The following is a 23,083-nucleotide window of genomic DNA, read 5'->3' as shown; positions in this document are numbered from 1 at the left end:
TCCACAGGCATGGGGTCAAACCAGAGACCTGCTGCTCGAGAGCATGCATCTCCATGTGGGACACGTCTTAACCATTCAGCTTTTAGGTTGCACCTCAACCAAGCATTTTTTGACCCAATCGTGGGTCTGATTTTGCATCCAAAAACGCTTTAAATGGCCAAGCACAAATCAACTCACTCCCCGGGTCACTAAACATGGCCGCAAGATGAATAAGGATATACCTGCAAAATATGGATGTACTGTACAGCTACTTTCACCCAGCTCTGTGACAATCAGCCCACCTCTTCCTGTCCACATTTGAAAGTAACCATAAACCAACTTTTATCTCAGGTTACCCAAAAGAGGTGTAAATTTTGACATCTTCTTGCAAAGGATTAACTAGGTCAGTTTGAGTAATGAGCGTTTCATATCTCTCCCTGTATCTTGACGTACAAAGTAGCTCCTGTCACTTCTGCTTCCGCTGTTCCAACTGTTTAATCAGGACACAGTGGGAATCATTGAATTTCCCCTCACTTCCCTTTGTGTATTGACTTGACTGGGAGCGGGAGTCGAGTGGGTTCACAGAAAACCACAGACATTGACTCCCCCAGCCTCTTGCTGGCACTTTGCGTTCACGGAGCCATGAACAACACAGCGGGGTGCATTGGGAGTAGATTGATTACACTTGTGATCACTCTTCTACGATAATGTCCTTCCTTTTAATCATGCATTGTGCCTCTGCCATTTACACGGATAAGATAATCATCAGCAACTTCATCACTGTCTCATTGTGAATGTGGTCCTAATTGGACAGCTCTGCTTTTCATTGGAAGTTTTGCTCTTATTTACTGGTGTGTCCTTCAGCTGGGATCACTTGTTTTGTCTGTCTGTTGTCATCTTGTCTCTGGTCTGGTCTTTAGGATTTTCACTGCTGAAGTTAAGATTGTTAGTTACCGCATGAATATAATTACAATACTTTTAGAACTGCTCTTTGTAGAATTAAATAATTGGCAGTATTTGCAGCATGTTATCTTGATCCCTGTGGTGTTGTGCTTTGCTGAATGCTCTGAAGTCAATAAACTTGCATTTACTCATTGGGCGCGCTAGAGGGGCCTTATAATGCTGTTAATCCAGATAGATCCAATAGACCTCACGTTTCACCCCCCCCCCCCAAAAAAAGACCAGCCATTTATCTGCCAGACATCCACCCAGCTGTTTTTTCTGAAACATTTTGAATAAAGATTTGAAGAGAGGATTGGAGGAAAGAAAGCTTTAATGAGAGTTCAGCCCTCGCAGCCTCATGCTATCATCAGTAACTCTGTCCTTTTGTTCACTCAGACGTTGGCAGAATTGACAGAACCTACTGGCTGAGGCAGTCTTGATTTAACCAGTCTGCTCTCTTGTCAAGTCCTTTGTTGTGGTTTGTGACGGGGCACTCACTACTCTGCCTCTGAAGAACGTATGACTCGTGCACAAGACCGCACACATAACGTGCAATAGTTTCTCCAGCGGGTAAAGTGGACAAGCCTTTGAGATACCTTGAAGCCGTTTGTTTTCTCCTTCCATTCTTTCCTCAGTCTTCTGTCTTTCCTTCCTTCCTTGACACCCCACCTGAACTGGGTCCCAGTTAATGGGAAACAGGCCGGTCTGTGGCCCGCCACAGGGGTCCAGATTGACCTTTCATACCCTCCCAGTTCATAATTTGCACTGTCAAAGCTCCACATGCCACCGTCTGACCTCCACTCTCACTCTCAAACCAGCGACCATGCAACAGCCTCACAGACAAAGAGCCCGTTGGAGTCGGACGAGACGCCTCCTTTGTTGTGATCACGTGTGTCTGGCATTATGTAAATAGTGTTTATCCAGTGCTAATTGCCTATGCTGCCAGGATGGGCATCAAATGTGAAGGAAACAATTTTCCACTTTCAGAGGCTCCCAATATAAGACTGGGCATTAGTGTCATCTCATCTGCACTCTAAAACTTCATGGCAAGTTGCAGACAAGGAAGGATCGAAAATTTAAAACGATAAATGATTTTTATAGTTTTTGCCATGATTTGTCTCTGTAATAAATTACAAAGCTGTTACCACGGCTTTATGCCTGTGTGAGACAATAAAAGGCGTAGTTAAACATTTTGAGAAATAGTTTTTCTGAGATTTATATAAGAAGATCAATACTAACACCCTAAATATGAAACCATGGGTAGCGGTCAGTAAGCTTACATCTTGAAAGGTTCTGTTCAAGGTAATTACATCGCCCTATTAGCTCCTCTGTAGCTCATTAATTTTCAATAATTGTTTAATGTTAACAAATGTGTAGAAATGAAACTTTGTGGTGATGCGGAGCAAGCGCCTGACTGTGAGTAGAGAAGGGCTGTAGTAGCATCATGTTTAAATGGCAGAGTGGTATCATTTTTTCCTCAAAGCAAATTATCCCATTTCCCAAAATGGCTTGTTTACAACCTGTCTGATTGACCATTTGGTCACATTTCATGCCCCATCACACATTGCTGGACTCACGTTGCTGCATTACCAGATGTTATCCTCTGCTTTGGTGAGTACAGTGTTATCATTACCAATAGAAATTAGGGATGCCCCGGGGTAATAAACCTGTGACAACACCAGTGTTGCCGTTTATACTGGACATTCTGTAAGAAAAGGCATGTGTTGATTCCATATCTGTAGAGTTCGTACTGAGATCTTTGACCTTAGATTTCACTTAGGGCAGCTTCACACTTCTGATACACTTGAAGTGTGCAGTGTTAACCATTAATTAATCTAGACTGTGGCAGTTCACTGACACCATGAAAGATCTTTTGTGAAGTTTTGTGCTGTTGCTTGTAGAGCTGTGTGCAGCGCTCTGCGTCACAGATGCTCTCTCTCTCTTTCAAACACATCCACAACATTTTTGCTACAACATTTTTGCTACAACATTCTCATCAACCTTGTCTGTTAACTCTCCTTTCATCAGACGCCGTTGCTCTATTATGTGACTGCTACTGCACAGAGACACTTTCACTGTATAACGGCAGCATCAAAATAAGTATTGATAACTATGATTCACGAAATAGAGATTGTTTATTTAATGAACGTGGGTTTTATGTCTATTAAAAAAAATTAAACAGACGGTATGTGACTGAACATTGTAACAACGGTAACCCTAATAAAAAATAACAACTAAAACTCAGACCCAAGTTGCACCAATCTGGATTGTTCCTTTGACATTCTCATGGGCTCCATTTCTTCTTGGCAGTGAAAGTGAGGGCAAGTCAGTGGTTGTTCCTTTGGTTAGTATTTTGTGCATTTTAATGTTGAAAATGCAGAACTTGTACTGGACACCTTCATGTGCCGTACCTACTTTCTGGCTCTCTCTCAGTACATAAAGCAGTGTTCCATGGCAGTGCCCTTTTTTTTTTATTCAGTCAGCATATGGATGGCACCATTACTCCTTACAGCCTCTTTTCACACCAGTCAGGCCATTTTGCTGATCTGCAAAGCACAAAGAATCCTCCAGCTACCCACCACCCGCCGCCCCAAAACCAATTACTAGTTATCACCAAGGAGGAGGCTGTTCATCCATTAGTTCTTCATCCACCCAAGTGCCGCTTTTACTCTAATTCAATTTCTCTCTCCGTTTTGCATTAAAACTCACTCCAAAGTGGCAAGATCTTAAAGTTAAGCACAGAGATTAACTGTGCATTTCTAAATCTCCTTAACAAATATACTCTGCATGTACCATTAACTTTGAACAAGCTGATTAATTTAGCACTCAGCTTTCCTCACCAGTCTCCGAATCCACCACAGAATTTCATAATCCAGCCCAAATAGGATAGTGCAATTATCTTACACTCGCATATAATGTGGTAGTGATATGACACATGGATCTAATTTCATGGGAAAGGGATCATAAGCAGAACAGGAGAATGTGGTGGATATCATAACCTGGCACGTCTGACACATTATGTAGGGCCAAGTAGAATAAGACATGAGTTGAAATGTTGAAAAATCCCAGTCACAGCACACAGCGCTATGACCTCCTCACAGTGAAGCCGCTCACACATCGTCTCACTCTTTTCCTGCCAGCCCCCTAGTAAAAAAGACTGAGCCCATGGGAGAATAAAGCAGGAAAATCTCCGATAGCTTAAGCAAGTCGGCGTCACCCCTCGCCAGAATGTTGCAAATTGTCCGTAGTTTATGTCTGAAAACCTCTTGAGGGAGAATATTTCTACTTTCCTTGTAGCTTCTGTACCAGTCTCTGACACTGGCCACAACACTGTAGACAAGGAGTGTAGAGGAGGAAGTAAAGGGATAAGCTTCACCTGAATCACCTCCTCTGCTTCTCAACACACTTGACATTCAGCAAACTTCTTCTCCCTTTGTCCTCTTTATAATAGTTGTCCTTGCACTGAGAGATTACGGCAAGAAATTGGATAATAAACCTATGTAAGTAGGCGGACAATGAATTTTAGGGCAGATTAAAAGACGTGATACACTTCGAACGAGTTGCGCAATAAAGGGAGTGCTCCACACAAGATTGGTGCTCAGAGAAGAAAATTGGCAAAATTCATCAAATCTTCTGCGGGCATAAAACCTCAGCAGTATAGTGTGTTGGGCCTTAAATGTGAAAAATAGCCCAGGGGCCTTGTGCGGCGTGTTTTATGTGGTTGGAGGGGTTAAAGGAGGCCTGTACATTGGTTCACGTAGAGAAGTTGAAGGGATTGTCAGATTTCCCCCGTGGCATTCTCTCTCTCTCTCTCTCTTTCTCTCTCTCGCCCAATTTCCTGTCACTGGAGCATTGCTCGAGTTGCTCAGACAGTCGCGCTGACTGTCTGGGAGTGATTTATGCAGTCATAAGGGCTGTACTGTAGCGGACCTTGGCCCGTATTTTATTCTGACACTTATTATTGAAATGAGACATTTGGGTGTTAAAGTGAACCGAAGCGGTTTTCTTACTGGGAGGATGAGGTAGCAGCAGTGCTCACATCCCTGCAGCATTGGAAATCACTTACAGGAAGTATTTGATTCCACTTCTCTACAGAATTTTTCATTTCTCAATTTCTGAAAGTTCAAATTGCGTTTCACAAGAGGCAGACTGCAGCAGTCAGTCTGCAGCACCTGCCTCACTGTCCTCAGCTCTATTGTTGCATTTTGGAAAATCGATAAAGAATAGAGAAGTGAGGTGCTCCGGGAATTCCAGTTCACTCCAAACTCTGAGAGAGAGATAGTTCTTGCATGTCAAGTTGCACTCTGGTGGCCAAGGAGTTTAGGTAAAGAACCATGATCCGCAAGGTGCTCAGTTCCAGTCCAGCCTGGGATCTTTGTTGCATATCATCCATTCTGTCATGTCTCTACTCTCGTCAGACATGTAAAAGCATAAAATGCTACCAAAAACCTATAACTTCCTATGAGCACTTGAGTATGAAACATCCAGGGATGCAAATTTATGTTGCTCTGCAGGTTGTCACAGATTTCTTGATGTACTACAGCATAGAAATTACTGACCGAGCAGGTTTACAATACAGAATAACATCTCACATGTTTTCCACTTCAGTTGGCATGGTAGCGCCTGAACAACTATAACATGGGAATATAAAAAAAATTCTACTCTGATTGTTATCGAAAGACAAAACCATCTGTTGTGCCACAATAAGCAGGTAAAGGGTGTAAAGTTTACTGAACAGATCACGGATCATGTTCAGGCTCGAACGTGTTCGCATGGATTTGAGCAGTTGGCATTTCCAATCAATTTTGGGATGTTACTGAGTTTTAGTTAGTAGTAATTAAGTTTTTCAGTTTGCTTTCAGAACCTGCACATGTGAATGAGCGCTGGACAGGCCACCAGATGTTTGGCCAATCAGGAAAAGATGTGATTTTAATGAGGTAACATTGTCCTTTTGAAATTAGAAGCTCAACTGAGGGGCTTTATAAGATAGAGATCGAGATAAATAAAGATTTTAAAGCCCCAGATTAAAAATGTAGAGCTAGAAATGAGCATAATAGGCCTTACACGCACCACACAAGGTCAGACGCACTGGTTAAATATGAGCATCTGATGCACTTTCTACTTCAGCCGAAAACCTTATTTACCCGTCAGTGCAACTGAAGTAGAAAGAATGACCTTGCTTCATTCATTTCCCCACATTTCCAGTTCAACTGGGATACGAGCGAAGACAAATATTTTTCTCCTTGTGTTGCAGCATAAACTCCATAAAATTGAAAGCAAAAACATTTCATTAAGATTCAAAGGGCTACATGCAAGCCATAAAGCAATGTGTGCAGTTAATTCGAAAGCATAAAAAAGCTAATGGACTATTAGAGTGTACTGCCCGAGGCTGCCTTTTCTCCTTACAGAGGAGGTAACTCAATCACTTCTATCAGTAATCCCCTGCAAGCTGCCAGCACTGTCTTTGTATCCCGCCACAGACGCGGCCCCGCAGCAGAGGCAGCATCACACGTGGCTGGAAGTTGACATCTTCACAGATAAACTGGCCCCACTTTACTACCACTGTCACTACATTCTGCCCTCGGTCTTCAGACATATTGATGGGGGGCAGCAGTCGATGAGACAAAAGCAGTGACAGAGGAGACGCCCTGGGAGTCCAGCTCAGCTGCGGCGCGTTTGTTCTTTTCTTCCTTGTCCTCGTACCTGGAGGATAGACGATAAGATGGGACACAGACGAGAGAGCCTTCAAGAGGGTGCTTCGCTGTAGGCTCACGGTTTTAAAAACAGTGACTTTTGGGGAAGTTTTCACGTTTTGTTTTCCTGAAGCCGCTCAGAACAGCTTAAAGTGAGATATTTACCAAAGTGGAGAACTCATGCACTGAGCTGCGTCACGGGTACACAATCTCTGGATGTCTTTGTCAATATGAGACTCCGCCACAGAGAGTATGAAAGGAAAAGGAAAGACTTTTCATCCTTTAGTTACACTTGACTAAGCTGGTTTACTGCGCTTGTTGTGAGAAAGCTTTTGGCTGTCTCGGGGGGCTTTGAATGAGAACGCATTTCTCTTCTGGCTACAGCCGCAGCATATCCATGAGCAAACAGCCAGCAGATGTGTCTCCGTCCAGCTCCTCCATCCCACCACCCAGTTCCTCCCGACATTAACCCAGTCATCTCCACGTCCAACTGTCCAACAAATGATCTCTCATGAATAATCACCCTTGTTTTGTTCCAGACCAGTAAGAGAAAGGTTTACTCTGTGGAGCAGTTGGACACTACAGCTGCTAAATACTTTTTTGCAGATATTGTTTACCGGCAGGTGCCTGTGAGTGGACATGTATTTGCATACTTTGCATGCACACTTGGAAGAAAATAGTTTATGCAAGTTTAACTACATTAGAATGTGTTATGAAACTTTAAGAGGCTACAGCTTGTACTGAGTAAAGGCAGTGAATATTGGCTGAATGAATGAATGTTTAATTTTGTTTAAAGCATTTTTTTTTTGCCAAAACAAACATTTCACTATATGAAGTCACATTCACATCGTTAGGCATGCAAGCTCACTTTGTAGGGAGTGAAGCAGAAACACGACATCTCAAGGACGGTGCTGAAGCCACAAAAATATGTGAGATTATCTCAGAAGCTGCAGCCGGTCTCATAGAAGCCCTTCCCATCTGTCAGATATGACTATGGATCCACACAACCAACTGAATAAGTGGGTTTAGCTGGATAGACATCAGCCAAAAGACGGCAAAATCCCTCATGCGCGAGTTAAGGCTATTTAATATTCCCGTGTTGATTGGGAATTAATTGTTCCATCTGGCTCTCATGAAAAGTAGTGATGAGAATAGGAAAAAAAACGGTACATGACACATTCCCCCCCCCCCCCCCCCCCTTTTTTTCTTCTATCCCCTCTCGAATAATGCGAGTGGGGGTTTAGTGATCGGTATGTCCGTCAGTGCATTCATCCATGCATCTGTCCGTCCGTCTTCCTATAATCATTTTATTACCAGAGCGTAACTCAGAAAAAAATGTTTGGATTTCTTTTCAGGAAATGTCACAATTATGGTGCATTTTGATATTTGGGGTCCACCGAGGGACATTCCATTGTTTCATTTTGGTCATGGAGTATGACCAACAAGCGGTGAGACTAGGAGGAGAAGGAGGAGCTTGTGCTGGACAGGCTGTACCAGAGGGAGAGCTGGGAAATGTGATCATTCTTCTCTGGGACTGTCATACGTCATAGGCTGCCTCATTTGTCTGGTCCAACTCCTTTGTGTCCACCAGGCTGCCCGTTCCAGGATAAGGCTGCGGAGCGAGGGACACGAGCAGGAAAATAAGACGGAGAGCAAGACAGTTGAAAGAATTATATAAGCTTATTATTATTGCGCTCCTTGATTTTTTAATATATTACTTTACGTCGACATGCTGCAGTATTTAATAACTGCTGACTGGCTAAATAAAGCAGTTGTGAGGGATGATTTTTTTCTCCCCCCTCCAAATTGCCCTGCATTTCCACAAGTGTGGTGTTGACCCACTTTTTCTTTCACTCAGGTGATTAATGCAACATCGCTGCAAACAAAGGTCACATCAGGAGGCAGGGGAGCAGGTCAGAGCACAACAAGAGCTAAGGGAGTTATATATTGCTACGGTTATGGCTGAGAAAATAAGTTGTTTGTAGTTTTGTAGGGCTTCAGTCTCCAGAGGAACACACACACACACACACACACACACACACACACACACACACACACACACACACACACACACACACACACACACACACACACACACACACACACACACACACACACACACACACACACACACACACACACACACACACACACACAGAGGAATGGGCCATGACTGAGAGTAGCACACTATTATTGGGTTATATGGCCATTATAAATCTTTTTTGTTTATGTTCTGGTTGCAGGTAATGATGTTAGCAGCTACGTGCAAGTCCCTTTAGATGGAAGAATAAATCAGAAGCACTCCAGTGATTCTAAACTCCAGGTGTCAAAGAGGCGATTATAGGAAGTGGAGAATTCAGTTTGGAGCCTACTTTACCTTTTGCCTTGCGTTTGTCAACTGTTTGCTGTCCTTATAGTTTTTGCTTTGGCGACCTCTTTAGTAGAGCAAGCCCCTGCTATAATTTATGTCTCTCACGTGGCCGGAGACCACACGCAGGCAGCCACGCAAAAGTGGCGTAAAAGCTTCCTGCAGCCACGGGGAAAAGGCCACAGAGATTAAAAGATCAATCTAGGGGTGTTTTTGAATTGATCTCAGATTTTTTTTTTTCCTCCTACCCAGTCTTTTGCAAAAGTGAAGAGTTAGTGGTGGAATAACGGGTTGAAATTATCATCCTCTCTCCCTGGTGGCCTCTGTCTTTAATGTTCATTTAGTGGCACTGCATACACACAGAGTCAGCGTTACCTGTAAATGCAGACTGCGGTTATTTACTATGGGTTTGGTTTGTATGGGTACATGATGATGCGATATCGCCCTGGAACACTTCTGCTTTTCCATTTGCCCCCCCTACTTGTATTTTTCCACAGCTGACACTTGGTAAAATGAACGCTCTCTTATACTCCTCTAGTTATAATTTTTTAACTCATTTCAGTTCGCCATGTGAGCAGAATGCTCCACTCCAGCGCCATATTCAAATGCAACTGCAAGTGTAATTATAAAGGGGTATTTCTTTCTTTCTTTCTGCTGGTATCTAAATTATAATCTCTAGATTCAGCATTTTCAACAAAGCCCTTCCTGAGGTATTCCCCGTTCATGGGAGTGTTGAAGAGAGAAATTAATGGTCCTAATGAAAAAAAAAAGTATATAAATGTTAGCTGTGACAGAAAATCCAGTTCATTTTGTGAAGATGAAGTTAAAGATGGAAAGAGTGAAAAAGGGTAATTTGGACTTTGATCTAACACTCAGTTAATGATGTCTGTTTCCCAATGTTGTATCGATAAAGATACATTTTTGATCATCTGTCTAGAGGACATTCAGTGACATTTGCTAGAGCTGTAGTGGTTTGGGAAAATGGCCCCGAGGACGACACAATGTTGCCATGAAATGCTGCATGTGCAGAGACAAGAGCTCTGTCTATCCGCATAGTAACTCTGCTTTCAAGAAACATTTCTAAAGCAAAAACCAAGAATCCCACATGAAATAGCTCACACAAACTATTTTCTGTCTTCCTCAGGTGAATGGAAAGGAGCTGTCCAAGTCCAGCCATGAGGAGACAGTGGAGGCCTTGTGTGGTGCCAAGGAACCCGTTGTGGTGCAGGTCATCAGACGGACCCCCAGCGGCCGCCCCCATGGCCCCCTTCAGGAAATTCATGTGGTGGATGTGTGCACTCAGACCGACATCACCTTTGAACACATCATGGCGCTGGCAAAGCTGCGGCCTTCGACCCCTCCGGTGCCTGACGTCTGTCCGTTCCTCCTCACTGACAGGTATGTACAACAGGAAATTCATGTAGTTATCGATACTTTTTTTTGAGTATCGATAATGTATTAGTATTTTACATCGATAATGTATGTGTATTTTACATCTCTGTAAGTCAGCAATGCTCGATAAGACTGAGTTTTAATTTTTTTAGGATAAATAATTGTAATTCCAAACATGAAATATAGTTTTAAGCAGTTAAGTGATTTGATATAATTTAAGAGTTTGTCATTAAGTTTTAAATGATTTCAAAATAATTTTGGTTCAGTAACACAAAGAGCAATTCAGTGTTTGTCGTTGTGACCTTGTTTTGACTTTGACTAGGACTGATGGTAATTAAAAAGGAAAAAAAATAAGCAGTGAGAGGTGTTACTGAGCTATGAAGCAGAAATATCAGTGTTTACAGAATTAGCATTATGCAAGGCGCCTGTAAAATATTAATCAACTGTCTACTCCGTTGTATAGGGGATTCTGACAAATTTAGATTAGTCTGTTTTCAATGTCCTCCACATCTTTTCTCCAATTGGATACAGAAATAGAAAAAATAATTAAAGTAACAATTTCAACATAGCACAAAGTGAATAAAAATAAGTAAGAAACAGCTGAGAATACAAACACACATATATATATAAAGTCCCAGCCTCAAGTGACTTTGTACATATAACCATGTACAAAAAAAGAATCGACAAGACCTTTTTACTGGAAAACAGCAAAAGAAAAGGGGTTCATTATTTCCTCTTCTACCATTTTGGTTGATGTTCTGTTCGTCTCAAAGGAGAAATACACAGTGAACAAGAAAAGTTTAACATAAAGGAAGATGTGGGTTTCACCTCTTGGGAGTGAAACAATAGCAGTGTCAGAGTGAAAGTATGTTCAGTACAGTAGATAATTAATTCCAGCAATGACAAACATCCTGAGTATCTGTCGTCATTGGTCACTGGAGACTGGATGAAATTTCACTTGGATGTTCTATATCGCTCATCATCATAAGAACTGTGTCGTTGTCAGTGTTACATGCTAGGTATAAAATCATTGCCATGTGTATATATCTCACAGTATCACCATACAATTCCCTGCAGGGCCTTCTTGCCGTAATTGGAGCTACTTGGCGTATCCATTTTGGCTCATAGAAGGTGATTAAAGCAAATGGGCTAATAAAAACTAGGCAACACTGTGCAACGTGTGCTTGTGGGATACTTATAGCCCCAGGCCGAACCCAAGTGTAATCAATTTGTCCCATAAAACTCCCAATTTCTTCTCTTCATCTGAGATCAGGTGCATGGTTCAATATACAGCTGATTTTATAGATCTCGCAAATGTTGCCACTCTTACTACTGAGGCTAGACTGTAAAATCTGTATTTGTATTCTTTGCACCCACTGCCAAATGTTGTTGTATGTGTAATATTGATGGATCAAAGTATAAATCATTCTGACATTTACCAGTCTGGTTGTGCGACAGGAAAATGGTTGTGAGACGGGTTAACAGTGCTGGGAAATCTGAGAGTCAGACAACCCCTGAACACATCACTGAACATGGTGAACAGTGTCTTTTTGAAGTTTACGTCCACTGCGATTATCGTGTGTGGCACTGACGGTGCTCATCTTGTTAGACCCTCACAATGCAGTTTTGTTTGGTGACTGAGGGAAGCATAATAGAATTAAACTGTACAATGTGGGGGGTTTGTCTGTCAAGAGCAGGAAGCAAATGATGTGGATATGCTGTTATTAACAAGGGGCTGTACTTTTATCACACACACTTCTGTCCCAGTGAAAGCCCTTGACAAATCCTTTATTCTTCAGATTCCAGCAAAGACAAAGGCAAGGAAATCCTGTCACTTCGAGGTATTGACACATTTAAAAGAAAAGGATTTTGCTAATGCCCAGCTCTTCCGCCTCTTTCCCTTTCTCTGCCTCCCTCCCTGTCTGTCGTTCCCTCCGTCTCCACTGACAGCTGTCATTCTCTCCATACAATGGACCAGGATTACTATGAAGGGACGGATTTCCTCTCCCCGGTTCCTGCTGATGGAGAGAGGACAGAGGAGTTTGAATATGAGGTAAGAATCGCACACGACATCACTGATAACTACAGCCTGACAGATTTATTGGCATGGCCAATATTACTGGTTAACTTGGGTTTATCTCTGATATATATGGATACGTTTGTTGGTAGATACAAGATATTTATCTTGAATGACCAGACCAACTTCTCACTTGATTTATAACATCGCTAAACATTATCCTGGAGGAGTTTATGGTCTCAGTCTCAATACAGAATGATTTTGTAACTTATGGTCTCATTTAGAGTAAAATAGAGGATAAAACGTAGTATGCATTGGGGCGTGGATACCGTGTGATTCAAAGTCAGTACAGTCTAATGGATGCTGATCGCTGGTGCAGGTGGACATGCATTGGACGAGCTCTCAGTCAGGCCCACCCCCTGCTCCTCCAAATATGGTTATTTCTGGTCAAAACCAGGCAGTTCACAAACCAATGGGTGACGTCACAGCAGGTTGCCCCGTGAGCAAGAGCCAATTGGCTTAGCTAAGCATAAAAACTGGAACTTTAAAGCTAACTTATTTAAACATTGTGTCCCGGGGGTTTTATGGGGAGTTACCTGCTTTTGCTGCAAGCACAGTGACTTCTGGGAGTCTTGATGTCACCAAGGGATTGACAGATGATTGGTAGAAAACTGTGATATTTATATCAGCAGTGACCCTGAATCAGTAGGTCTTTACTGGCAACAAACTGCAAAAAAATGATGACAGAGTTTCACACATGTACAGACACGAAACATTTGCCTAACCCCTGCAACAAATGGCCATGCATTCCTTCAATACTGGATGATGCTTACCAATTGGTGGAAGGGCACAAACACTAATTGACTCTACAGGCCGATCCCAGGGGTAACAGATGATCAGCCACATTGCAGACAACTTGAAAAATCCCTTGCTTCCACTGGCAATGATGTCACATCTCCATGTTTTCGCTTTTTTTTTTCGCAGCACGGCAAAAAGAGAAAGTAGAAAAGCTCCAGAAAGTGACAGTGTTGCCTGAGATTTGTTAATTGTTTCACAACTCTGGAAGACAATGCTCACGAGCAGGTCGACTCTGAGCTCAATCAAAACCAATTAAATGAGGTGTGTGTGTGGTACAGTAGGTGCTTCTAAAAAAAATATTTAAAAAAAGGTGGAAACATTTCTTTGCTTCTGCATCCTTACCGGGGTGTAAGTAACAAACAGTTGGAGAGGTGATCTTTCTGAGACTGTTAATCTCCAACACGTTCAGATTTACATGCGGATGCACCAGTTCAACTGTGATGGGAAGAGGTAAACAGACTGTCGCCGCTCTCTGCTTTGGTCCTATATTCTTTATTTCGGAGTCACTGAGGTGAGAGCACATTGCCGGCAAGGGCTCCGAGTGGTCTGATGTATGATGATTGCTCGCCCCTCCCTCCCCCTGTTTGTTTCATTTGAATTTGTTCTGAACGCTTCCACCCACTGAGCTTGAGCCATTTCCTCACATCTAAAGAGATTTGTGCACCCACTTGGATCGCAGAGGCCCCAGTGTCAAATTGTAATAAATATAATATATGAAATCCCCTCTTTATGCCTCATTGCTATTAACAAATCCTATTATACTGTGTATGCTTTGTAGCTTGCAGCATTTTTCTTTTATTTCATGCTCGGAGGGGGTTAGATTCCCAATAATGCAGCCTCACTTACTGAATGTAAACTTGAAATGTGCTGCGAGAGGGAAGTAGGTGAAACCTCGAAAGCTTTCAGCGTCCACCCCGATCCCTTACTCCCCGCTGAAAGAGAGAAACTAGAATGAAGGAAAGAGATTTCCTAAAATTACCTTTGTTAGATGAGTGCAGTTTGCCAACACATCACAGCGAATCCATCTGAATCTAATTCAACGTTCTAATACACCAGGGCATTGATGTGTCTGTCAGGGTAATCAACAGAGAATTAAAGAATCCTGGAGAACAGTGGCTGACGAGGTGGAGAGACGCCTCATGCCAGGGCAATACGCATTGATAGTTTTCTTTATTTTTTTAATTTACTATTTTTTTGTAGGCTGTGTAAGTTGTGTGTGAAAAGTCTGAAATTTTAATTTCCATGTAAGTACTTGTATATACCGCTGAGACATGAAATACAACCGAGGAAGGCTGATTGAGTAAGAGGCTTATCAGATGCCAGAACACTGCTGTTTATATTACTGGATAAGACGGGATCACAACTGTAATAACTTAATTTTTCATTTCAACACTTACATATCTGTTTTGTTTCCATTTCCTCACTCTTATTAACACTGCTTCCAGCCACAGCAGTGAAACAGGTCTCCTGCAAACTATATGCCCAGCACCAAATGACAAATAGTCAGTGAGAAGTTGGTAGAGAACTGGAAGTTTAATAGTTTTAAGCTTGCTCCTTTAACAGCCAACAGTCAGATAGCTAGCTATGCTGTCGTCCTGCAAATGCATCTTGCCTAGTGGACAAAATTTGCAAGACAGCAACTTAGAATGAAGAGATGAAGAAGACAAAGAACTGACAAATCTCCCTCCTCAGTCTCCTGTACCACCAACATATCGCACTATGTGGGTATGAGTATGAGTTGCTTTGTGTGCTTATGATTTAACATTTGTGTGTAATGGCAAAGTGGGTGTAAATGAGTGATTGTTTTTTTCTTTTCTTTGGTGTGTAACAAAACAATTACCGAATCTTCTTGGGTTATTATTTTAACAGGTGTGCACATTGTGATTTTCACACCCAACCTGTTATTTTTTCATGATTTTGTTACCAATATATATTTAGAATTCAGCTGGGTGGTTAAAAACACATTTTCCTGTGGTATGACAAACTTCACAACACTAACACATTCATTACAGCTGTACGCGGACTCACAACAGGAGACTCATGTCCTTTTTGATGTTTGGTATAATGAAATCCAATGGCCATCCCTCATAAGTAGAATTTCACACAGAAAAAAACCCCATATATTTCTTAGGATTCCTTGAAGTGTATATTCCACAACACCATGTTCGGAACCGCTCCTTTGATTAGTTTCATTGAGGTCTGATGACACAAGGAAAAAAACCCCTGCCATGCTCAGAGATAGTCCTCCCACTCTTCCTGCCAGTGGTAGCCATCCATGCATTTGTGACTGCGTTTTCTATTACCGGTAATCAAAGGCGCCATTATTAGGACAGCAGCCAATGTGCTTTGATGGTAGGCGCCAATCTTCCCCCTAATCACGCCATCGCAGTCATTAATTTACTGTCAGCTCTCATCCCCGTGCCACGCTGCAATCTCCTGCCTGAGAGGCAGAGAGCTCGTCTGGAAAATAGAGGAAAAAAATCAAAAGGCAGAGAGATGTGTATTTGATGGATCAGGAGATACCCTTCTTTTACTGAGGCATCCGAGTACGAGTGGGTTTTTTTTCAACATAATATTGTATTGAGTTATGGCAAAGGGGAAACGTGTGCTGCAAACACAGGTTTGATTTTTAATCCAGTTAAATTTGTAATTGCAGTTAAACATTTTTTCTCTGATCATAAGGCCTACTTATATCTAGCCAGTAATTAGTCAGAATTAACTTTTGGCGGATTCACACTCAGATATGGATGATGTCGTTCTGTTCACACCTCTGCTTTGCCTCAGTCTTAGCAATTAATTTCTGGAGTTTATTTTTAGACAGATGTCTCCAAGACATTGCAAGTGATTTCAGTATTTCCCACAGATATCCCTCACATCATATTAGCATGCAAGACGCGCGCTGTCTCCGAAGCTCCCATTACCTTCATGACTGCTCCGTTGCATCAGGATACCACTAATAATATTGCTCCCAACAATAACAGAGAAAAACTCATTAGTAATATTTTTAATATAGCTAATGACAAATTTTTGCAGCTCACTTTGTTCAGGTAGCCGGCACCAAAGCCTCTTCCCTCTTTCACCTGGTAACTTTTCACATCAGCCGGGAATTTGAAGTTGTCATCGGTTCTGAGACAGTCAATTACAGATCTGAGCTCCCTGTCAGGTGGAGCCTGTTGTAAGATAAGACGACAAAGCTCAGATGATGTCGATTTTCCTCTGCTCTTGTTTTTTTTTCTTCCTGTCTGTGCTAATGTGTGTGCTCTGCTGAGTATACTTGTTTGTGTAAGCATAGGACTTTTGCAGGGATGTAGGAATTACTCTTTTGAGTGTGAGTGTGTATGGGGAGTGTGTAGCCCAACAGCAACAGCATGTGCCTGGTCCAAAAACACATCAATGATCTGTCAATGTGTGTGAAAAGCAGAGGTGGAAGAAATGAGTGACAGGGGAGAAGGAGAAAATGGGAATTGAGCCTAAAGGTGTGTTTATGTGATGAAGTGTGTCATGAATAGCTTAAAAGTGGTGGCCAGGGGCACCAGGTGGCAGTGCTATTGGCCTTTTTCCCTTCTTCCTCATCTCATCCCACTATGGTCAGATAACCCCCTTTTTTTCCACTTCCCAAGCCCTGCCACATCTGACACGTGTAACCAGCCAACCCACACTTGTCACAGAGGAAATGAATCTCTCTGTTTCTGCCCGAGACCCCTGCGAGCCCCACCAGAGCCCTTCGCTACCGCCTCATTTCTCTCTGCCCCCTCCACCCTCCTCACCGCTCAACCACAGCCTCACTCCTGCTGCAGAGAGTTGGTGTGTTTCTGCTCTAATGAAGACCTCGGGAGGAGAAGCCATTTCACACTTGATTCTCTCCAACACCCTTGGTATGTTTCAGCATTTGGAGATGGAACACAAGCTTGTGCTTATGTGTTTGGCTGCTCCTCTACTGTGGGAAACAGAGTGCAAAGTGTGAAAGCGGAGAAATTAGAAGTTGTGTTAGGTTGATTTTTATAGTAGGTGAAGGGGGGGATGTGGCTCTCACTCAAGTCCTGTGTGGGGTTGATCAAATCTCAATATTTGTGAATTTGTAAATATGAACTTGAATCAAAAATGTATTTAGACACCAGGGTACTGAGTTATGTTCCAAGAGGCTCATGGGAAATTTGAAACCACGAATTTGTAAGTCAATAGTTTGTTGAGCTCTCCCCACAGGAAGATGAGGACTACTTTTAGTACTGCAGCAAATATCTATCTGGATGCATTAGCATAATTATAGTTTATTTATAGTCATTCTATAACTTGGCAACAACTTGAAAAACACTTGAGGTCCTCTGACATTCATCAAAGCCAAACTCTGCTAGCTGAGACTGTCTTTCATGATCAAACACTTTGAGACTCAAAACCACGGCGAGAGTTGGCAATTCTCAAAAGCAAGTAGAATTTTTGTGAATGACTTGAATGCTTGTTATTTGATCTTCAGTGGAGCAGATCCTTAGTGTTTGTCTAGCTATTGTATCCATTTAGTTTTAAGCCATTGTAAAGAATTTGGAGTCCTAGATCAGTTTCTATTTCTTCTTCAAAGGTTACAGAATGTCAAAGTCAACAGAGGGACAAAAAACATTGTCATCATAGAAAACAATAGAACAAACAAGGTCAAATTAGTTTAGTAGCTTCTCTGGAGGCTTCAGTCAGATCATGTGATATTCCTTGGCAGATGGGGTATATCCAGAAATTCCAATAAAACTGCACTTTATTCCAAGGAAATTTGGCTTCCTACAATTCAATAACAATTGGTCAACCTCTATCTACTGCGATGATCAGACTCCAGAACAGCTACTAAATGAACCATGCAGTGAGATTGTTCTGTCAGCTAGTGTTTCCAAGGTTTCAAGGGTGTTTTTTTCTATATCCCTGAATCCTTAACTTGCCTTTGCTCCAGGGATGACTATGGCTGGCTGTAGGTTGGTCAGTCGACCACTTTGCTCCAAACTGAAATATGTCAAAAACTATTGGATGGATTTCTGACACCCATGGTCCCCAGAGAATGAAATCCAATAAAGTTGGTGATCCCCTGACTTTTCCTTTAGTGCTGCCATGGGGTTGACATTTGTCATTCAGAGTGAAATTTTTACCACAACAATCCAATGAGCTGTCATGACCACACACACGGGATTTTCACAGGGCTTTCAAAACCTTTAAAAGAAATGATGTCCCCATCAGCCATAGCTGCACTGTGTTTAGCGCTAAATAGCAAATGTTTGCATGCTAAAGTAAGAAGTTGGACATGGTGAACTTAATACCTGCTTAGCATGTTAGCATTTCACTCGAAGCATCTGTAGACTCTTAGCCTTGTTTTTAAATTTTTGTATTTCCTCATCTACCTAGGAAGTGGAATTGTATCGACTCAACAGCCAAGAGAAGTTGGGGTTGACTCTGTGCTACAGGACTGATGAAGAGGAGGATGTAGCCATCTACGTCAGTGAGGTGAGTACATTAACTTGTCCTTCGAGATGTGGGACTTGAATGACTTTGACTTAAAAGGGTTTATTCCCTTCATTCAAGATTTTGAGTGTTGCATCCTCCAACTTAGTTTGCCATGAGTAAGTCGAGAACTCTGTAAACACTGAATCTTTTCCCCCTCGGCCTTGCTCCGGGAGGTACTGTAAAAATATGCATCACACATGCCGTTGGAAAAAGTACATGCATATTCTACACATTCTTTATATTACATCTCTTTGAAGTCTCACATTTACATATCAAACACTGTTGTGAAACCTCAGTAAGAAATGACTAAACATTGAAAAAGCTAGATTTTCAAGACTAAATCAGTTGTGACATTTAATCTTCCAATTTATGATTTAATTGAGTATTTGTGAGAAAAGCGAGCTTCACTACCGGGGATTTTAATATAAAAAATTTAACTCTTTTAATAACAATAAATTACATTATTGCAGTGTTCCAACTGCCTGATTACAATTTCAGTTGCCAACGTGAAATGACTGCCAAGACAGAAAAACAAAAACAATTTCAGCTGTTGTCTGAGTTGTGCACCCAGTTCTTTCAGTAGAGCAGACATCAACAAGCAGGCTGTGTGATACAAGTTAGCAAAGAGACTCTTGCTCTCTGATTTTTGCCCACTCGTTTGAAGTTGACTTGGACCCTCGCTTTGAGGGCCGAGTGGAATTTAAATCACTGAGGTTTGTGGCTGCTGGCAGCATCATTGAGTGTTCACACTAAAAATAAGTTGTGCTAAGAGGAGTGTTCTGCATTTAGATGAGGTGGCTGAATGTCAATGTACACAGGATGTGTTAGAAGTGGTGTTATGTGCTTTGATCTTGCATAAATAGTAAGAAAACATGCTAAATTTGCCATTCTTGCAGCTATTGTTGAATGGCCATATTGAAGTTGATTTGGCTTTATTTCAGTTGTCTTGCACAGAACAGTTTAACATATTTCTAAGAACAAAAGCAGAAAAAGTACATTTCCTTCGTACAGCAGTCCATTTATTTTCTACGCCTATTCAGAGGCTGGAGTCTGTCCCACTATGCATAGGGCAGGGTCCATTTATAGCAAAACCAAGACAGATAATATCTTTCAAAGTGTAGAATAAGAGTTTTCACTCTACCCACAACCTCTTTGAGGTTTTCACCTTTTGAGTCTATATGTGTTTGTCATCTTGGGAAAAATATGGTTCTGGACTACTGTAGCAGGAACTACCTTAGAGGTTTTGAGTATTTTGTCTGGTGTCTGATAGTAACACTCATGTCACCGGTGTGTAGTTTAGATCAAAAGGTCAGAGATGGGTGAGTACTGAGTCCTTGTTTAATAATGTAGTGTTAACTTCTAAAAACAATGGGAACATCAACATGTTGATGTGTATCGCAGCTTGTGTGATCTGATCCTACAAGTGGGATTTCTCCAGTTCAATTTTTCTCCCAAGAATTGAGACACTGTGAGAAAAGCAACTCCACACAGAAAGGACCAACGCTGAGTCAAATGTTCTTGGCTCTATGGCAAAGCTAGACAAAGCTATTTTACCACACAGTCATATCTTTACGGATTCCTGTCTTTTAGTTTTCATCTGTCAACAGTTTGGGGTGTGGGTGCTCTCCTTATACCAGCAGAAAGATTACCTTCAGTTCCCCCTCCAGTCCTACCCCCATTCCTGTCTGGTGACCTCCCCCAGTTTAATGAGTGGTCCTCTGTGTAGGAGTGGACTATCATGAAGATGGAGTGCCACAGCACCCAACCATCTCCAGAGATCCCACCTGATAGGAGAGAGTGAAACGAATGGCCCCAGACACCCAATTGATTGGCCGATGAAAGAGTGTCCTGCCCCCTTGTTCACTAACATTAGTTATAGGAGGAGCAGGTGCATCATGTATTGGGGTTGAGTTATAGGCTGTAGTTGCCATATGCAGAAGCTTGTGCTCGATCATCCTGCCAGGATGTAGCAACTGAGGTGCATACAATTGAGGACTTAAATGATGAAGGTGATAACTCAGTTTGTTCTGAATTTTTCTCAGGGCTGAAAGGGCTTTGAAAACTGACTAGGCAACAATGGCAAAACCAAATCTATGGTCTTTCCATTGCAGCTCAACTAGTGTGTGTTGCTCATATTGTTAATTAAAGTCTAGACATGTCTACATCGGTGATGTCTTTATAATTAAATAAAAGTTTAAACGAAGAAAGTGTTTTTAGAGTGTTTCCTCTACTTTTACAGATCAGTCCAAACAGCATCGCTGCCAGAGATGGACGCATCCGTGAGGGGGATCGCATTTTACAGGTGCAGTAGGACACACTCACGCCCCCCGCCGCTTTTATTTTGTCACACAACCACCGTCTCCCAGCACAAGAGTCCATTCATTATTAATGGCGGCACATTAAAGGGGGAACTGGCCCCTGCTGTGAATGTTAAAGGGGAAGAAGATCCCCCCTCTGGCTCTTTTGAGTTACCAACTCAGCATCAACAGGGGTTTTTAAGGGTTCTGGTTCAGGAGGGTGCTGTGCTGCGACTTGTGGGATAGCCGAGGGACTATGACTGTTAATAGCCTCTAGCTTCGTCCTCAGGGCTCAGATCTGGAGGAGTCGTCATGCAACTGACAAAGAGCGGCATTTGTTTGGGCTGTGGGCTGGATAATCTTACCTCTGTCGGTTTGGTCGGTAGTAATTGTTTCTGGTCGAGTCAGAGCCTTCACTTTTAATGTAAAGCTGCAGTACAATAGCTTAGGCATTGATACATGTTGAAAATAAATTCCAATACATCATCATAAACCATTGCCAATTTACACATTCAGCTGAAAGAGCAACATTGGTTTTGGTCATCACATACTCCTGAGGGTAAAATCGGGTTCCAGACATTATCTAGGCTACAGTTTGGTGTTTGGAAGGTTTTTTGGGGCTTTTTCACTGAAAAGAAATGCATACCTCTCCTAGAAATATTATGGTTTACTGTGGAGTTTGCAGGAAAACCAAAGCAATAAGCTAAAAGATGAGCAAAACCTCTTTACATTCAGATGCCACAAATTGGTGTTGTTAACTATTAGACAACATTAAGGGAATTCTCAGGCTTGTTTTCTATAGAGAAAAAAAATCAGGTTTAGTATGTACAGTGAGACAAGGAAACAGGAACAAAGTCAAGTGCTCTCTGCAAACAATTATTAGATGCAGGGGCCAGATGCATAAGCACTGTTGGTCTAATTGTCTACCGGTGTCCACCATGTGTTGTGACTAATTTAAGCCAGGAGAGAGGGAGTGTGTTTGTGAGGCAGACCAGTTCTCTGGCACTATTATCCACTAGTGACAGGGCCATTAGTCTGCCTGCAAAAAAGATGGACGCCCCCTGTCAGTGGCCAGTTAATTGTATGGCAAGATGTATGTACGCTGGCGGACACAACAGCTCAGTCGGTCCACAGCCACTGTCCCATTCATAACATCAGCTGGGTCCTGCTTCATATTAGACGTGTACGCCAGCAAAATGGTTTCACTGTGCAACGCCAGTTTTATTGTAGTAGTTTGATTTTCATAAGGGCTTTTCTAATGTGGCGGATAAATCTGGCGTTGCATATATCTGTGTTCCAACGTTTGCAGTTGTGTACACATTGCATGTTTGCTTGCTTGTGCTTGACTTAATGAGTGTGGTAATCATGTTTGCATGTCATCTTCAGATTAATGGCCAGGATGTTCAAGACCGAGAAGAAGCAATGGCTGCACTCTCCAACGACGAGTGTAGGAACATTGTGCTGCTGGTTGCCAGACCGGAGATGCAGGTTAGAATTTACCACACGCAGACATGTCTTTAATGCACTGACTGAACAAATAATGCAAAACTACCATGGGTAAACACACAATTGGCTTTTTTGTTGTTGCCGTCAATAATAGTATATTTGCTCAGAGTAAACCTTACCAGTCTGGGGTAGACAACTCTGTCCCCTCCCCACCGCCAGAACCACTCTCAAATGGAGGCCACCATGGAGACACCTCATGTTTTATTTTTATGTAGTGCTACTGTAATTGACTTCCAACACTAAGCCATAAAAGCTAATGGCATGCTAATGTGGAGTGAGTTCAGGCCCAAGGCCGATGGCGAATAAGTGGAAGGACTCTGCCGCAGTGCAGATGAGCCAGGAGCAATTGTAGACTCTTTGTAATTAAATGTGTCTAAGCACTAAAGACTGAAGTCTTCAGTTATGGATCCCATTTGACTCACATCAAGCAGACAAACGGATGATGGATGGTGCCGAGTAAATGGGTCAAAGGTGGCAGTCTTATGTCCATTAAATTGCATTGGCTTGATTTTAAGATTAGAATACATGTTTTAAAGATGAGGGGTGGTGTTTTGTT

The 23,083-nt window shown here is 42.1% G+C and overlaps 1 protein-coding gene and 1 long non-coding RNA gene across 5 annotated transcripts in view; one reads left to right on the top strand and one right to left on the bottom strand.

The window, feature by feature from the left end:
• LOC118315710 (PDZ domain-containing RING finger protein 4-like) overlaps positions 1-23,083 on the top strand; it is a 103,846-nt gene that overhangs the window by 75,598 nt on the left and 5,165 nt on the right. For 2 of the 4 annotated variants that reach the window (XM_035643196.2, XM_035643197.2), the window contains 5 exons: positions 10,127-10,380; positions 12,325-12,427; positions 18,626-18,724; positions 20,964-21,026; positions 22,408-22,509. In XM_035643196.2, coding sequence (XP_035499089.2) covers positions 10,127-10,380; positions 12,325-12,427; positions 18,626-18,724; positions 20,964-21,026; positions 22,408-22,509 — 621 coding nt within the window. Of the gene's footprint in view, positions 1-10,126; positions 10,381-12,324; positions 12,428-17,678; positions 18,300-18,625; positions 18,725-20,963; positions 21,027-22,407; positions 22,510-23,083 lie in introns of those variants that run through there. The other 2 variants (XM_035643199.2, XM_035643198.2) reach the window with 2 other exon arrangements.
• The window catches only part of LOC118315711, a 37,833-nt gene continuing 26,908 nt past the window's right edge, over positions 12,159-23,083 (bottom strand). Inside the window, exons 3-4 of the long non-coding RNA XR_004794918.2 lie at positions 12,988-13,118; positions 12,159-12,392 (exon numbers count right to left, since the gene is read on the bottom strand). This is a non-coding gene — a long non-coding RNA (uncharacterized LOC118315711). The remainder of the gene's footprint in view (positions 12,393-12,987; positions 13,119-23,083) is intronic.

Source organism: Scophthalmus maximus, chromosome 7 (assembly GCF_022379125.1).
Source record: "Scophthalmus maximus strain ysfricsl-2021 chromosome 7, ASM2237912v1, whole genome shotgun sequence".
Taxonomy (NCBI): domain Eukaryota; kingdom Metazoa; phylum Chordata; class Actinopteri; order Pleuronectiformes; family Scophthalmidae; genus Scophthalmus; species Scophthalmus maximus.
Note: the sequence above shows the minus strand (reverse complement) of the source record. Positions and strands in the feature narration are given on the sequence as shown.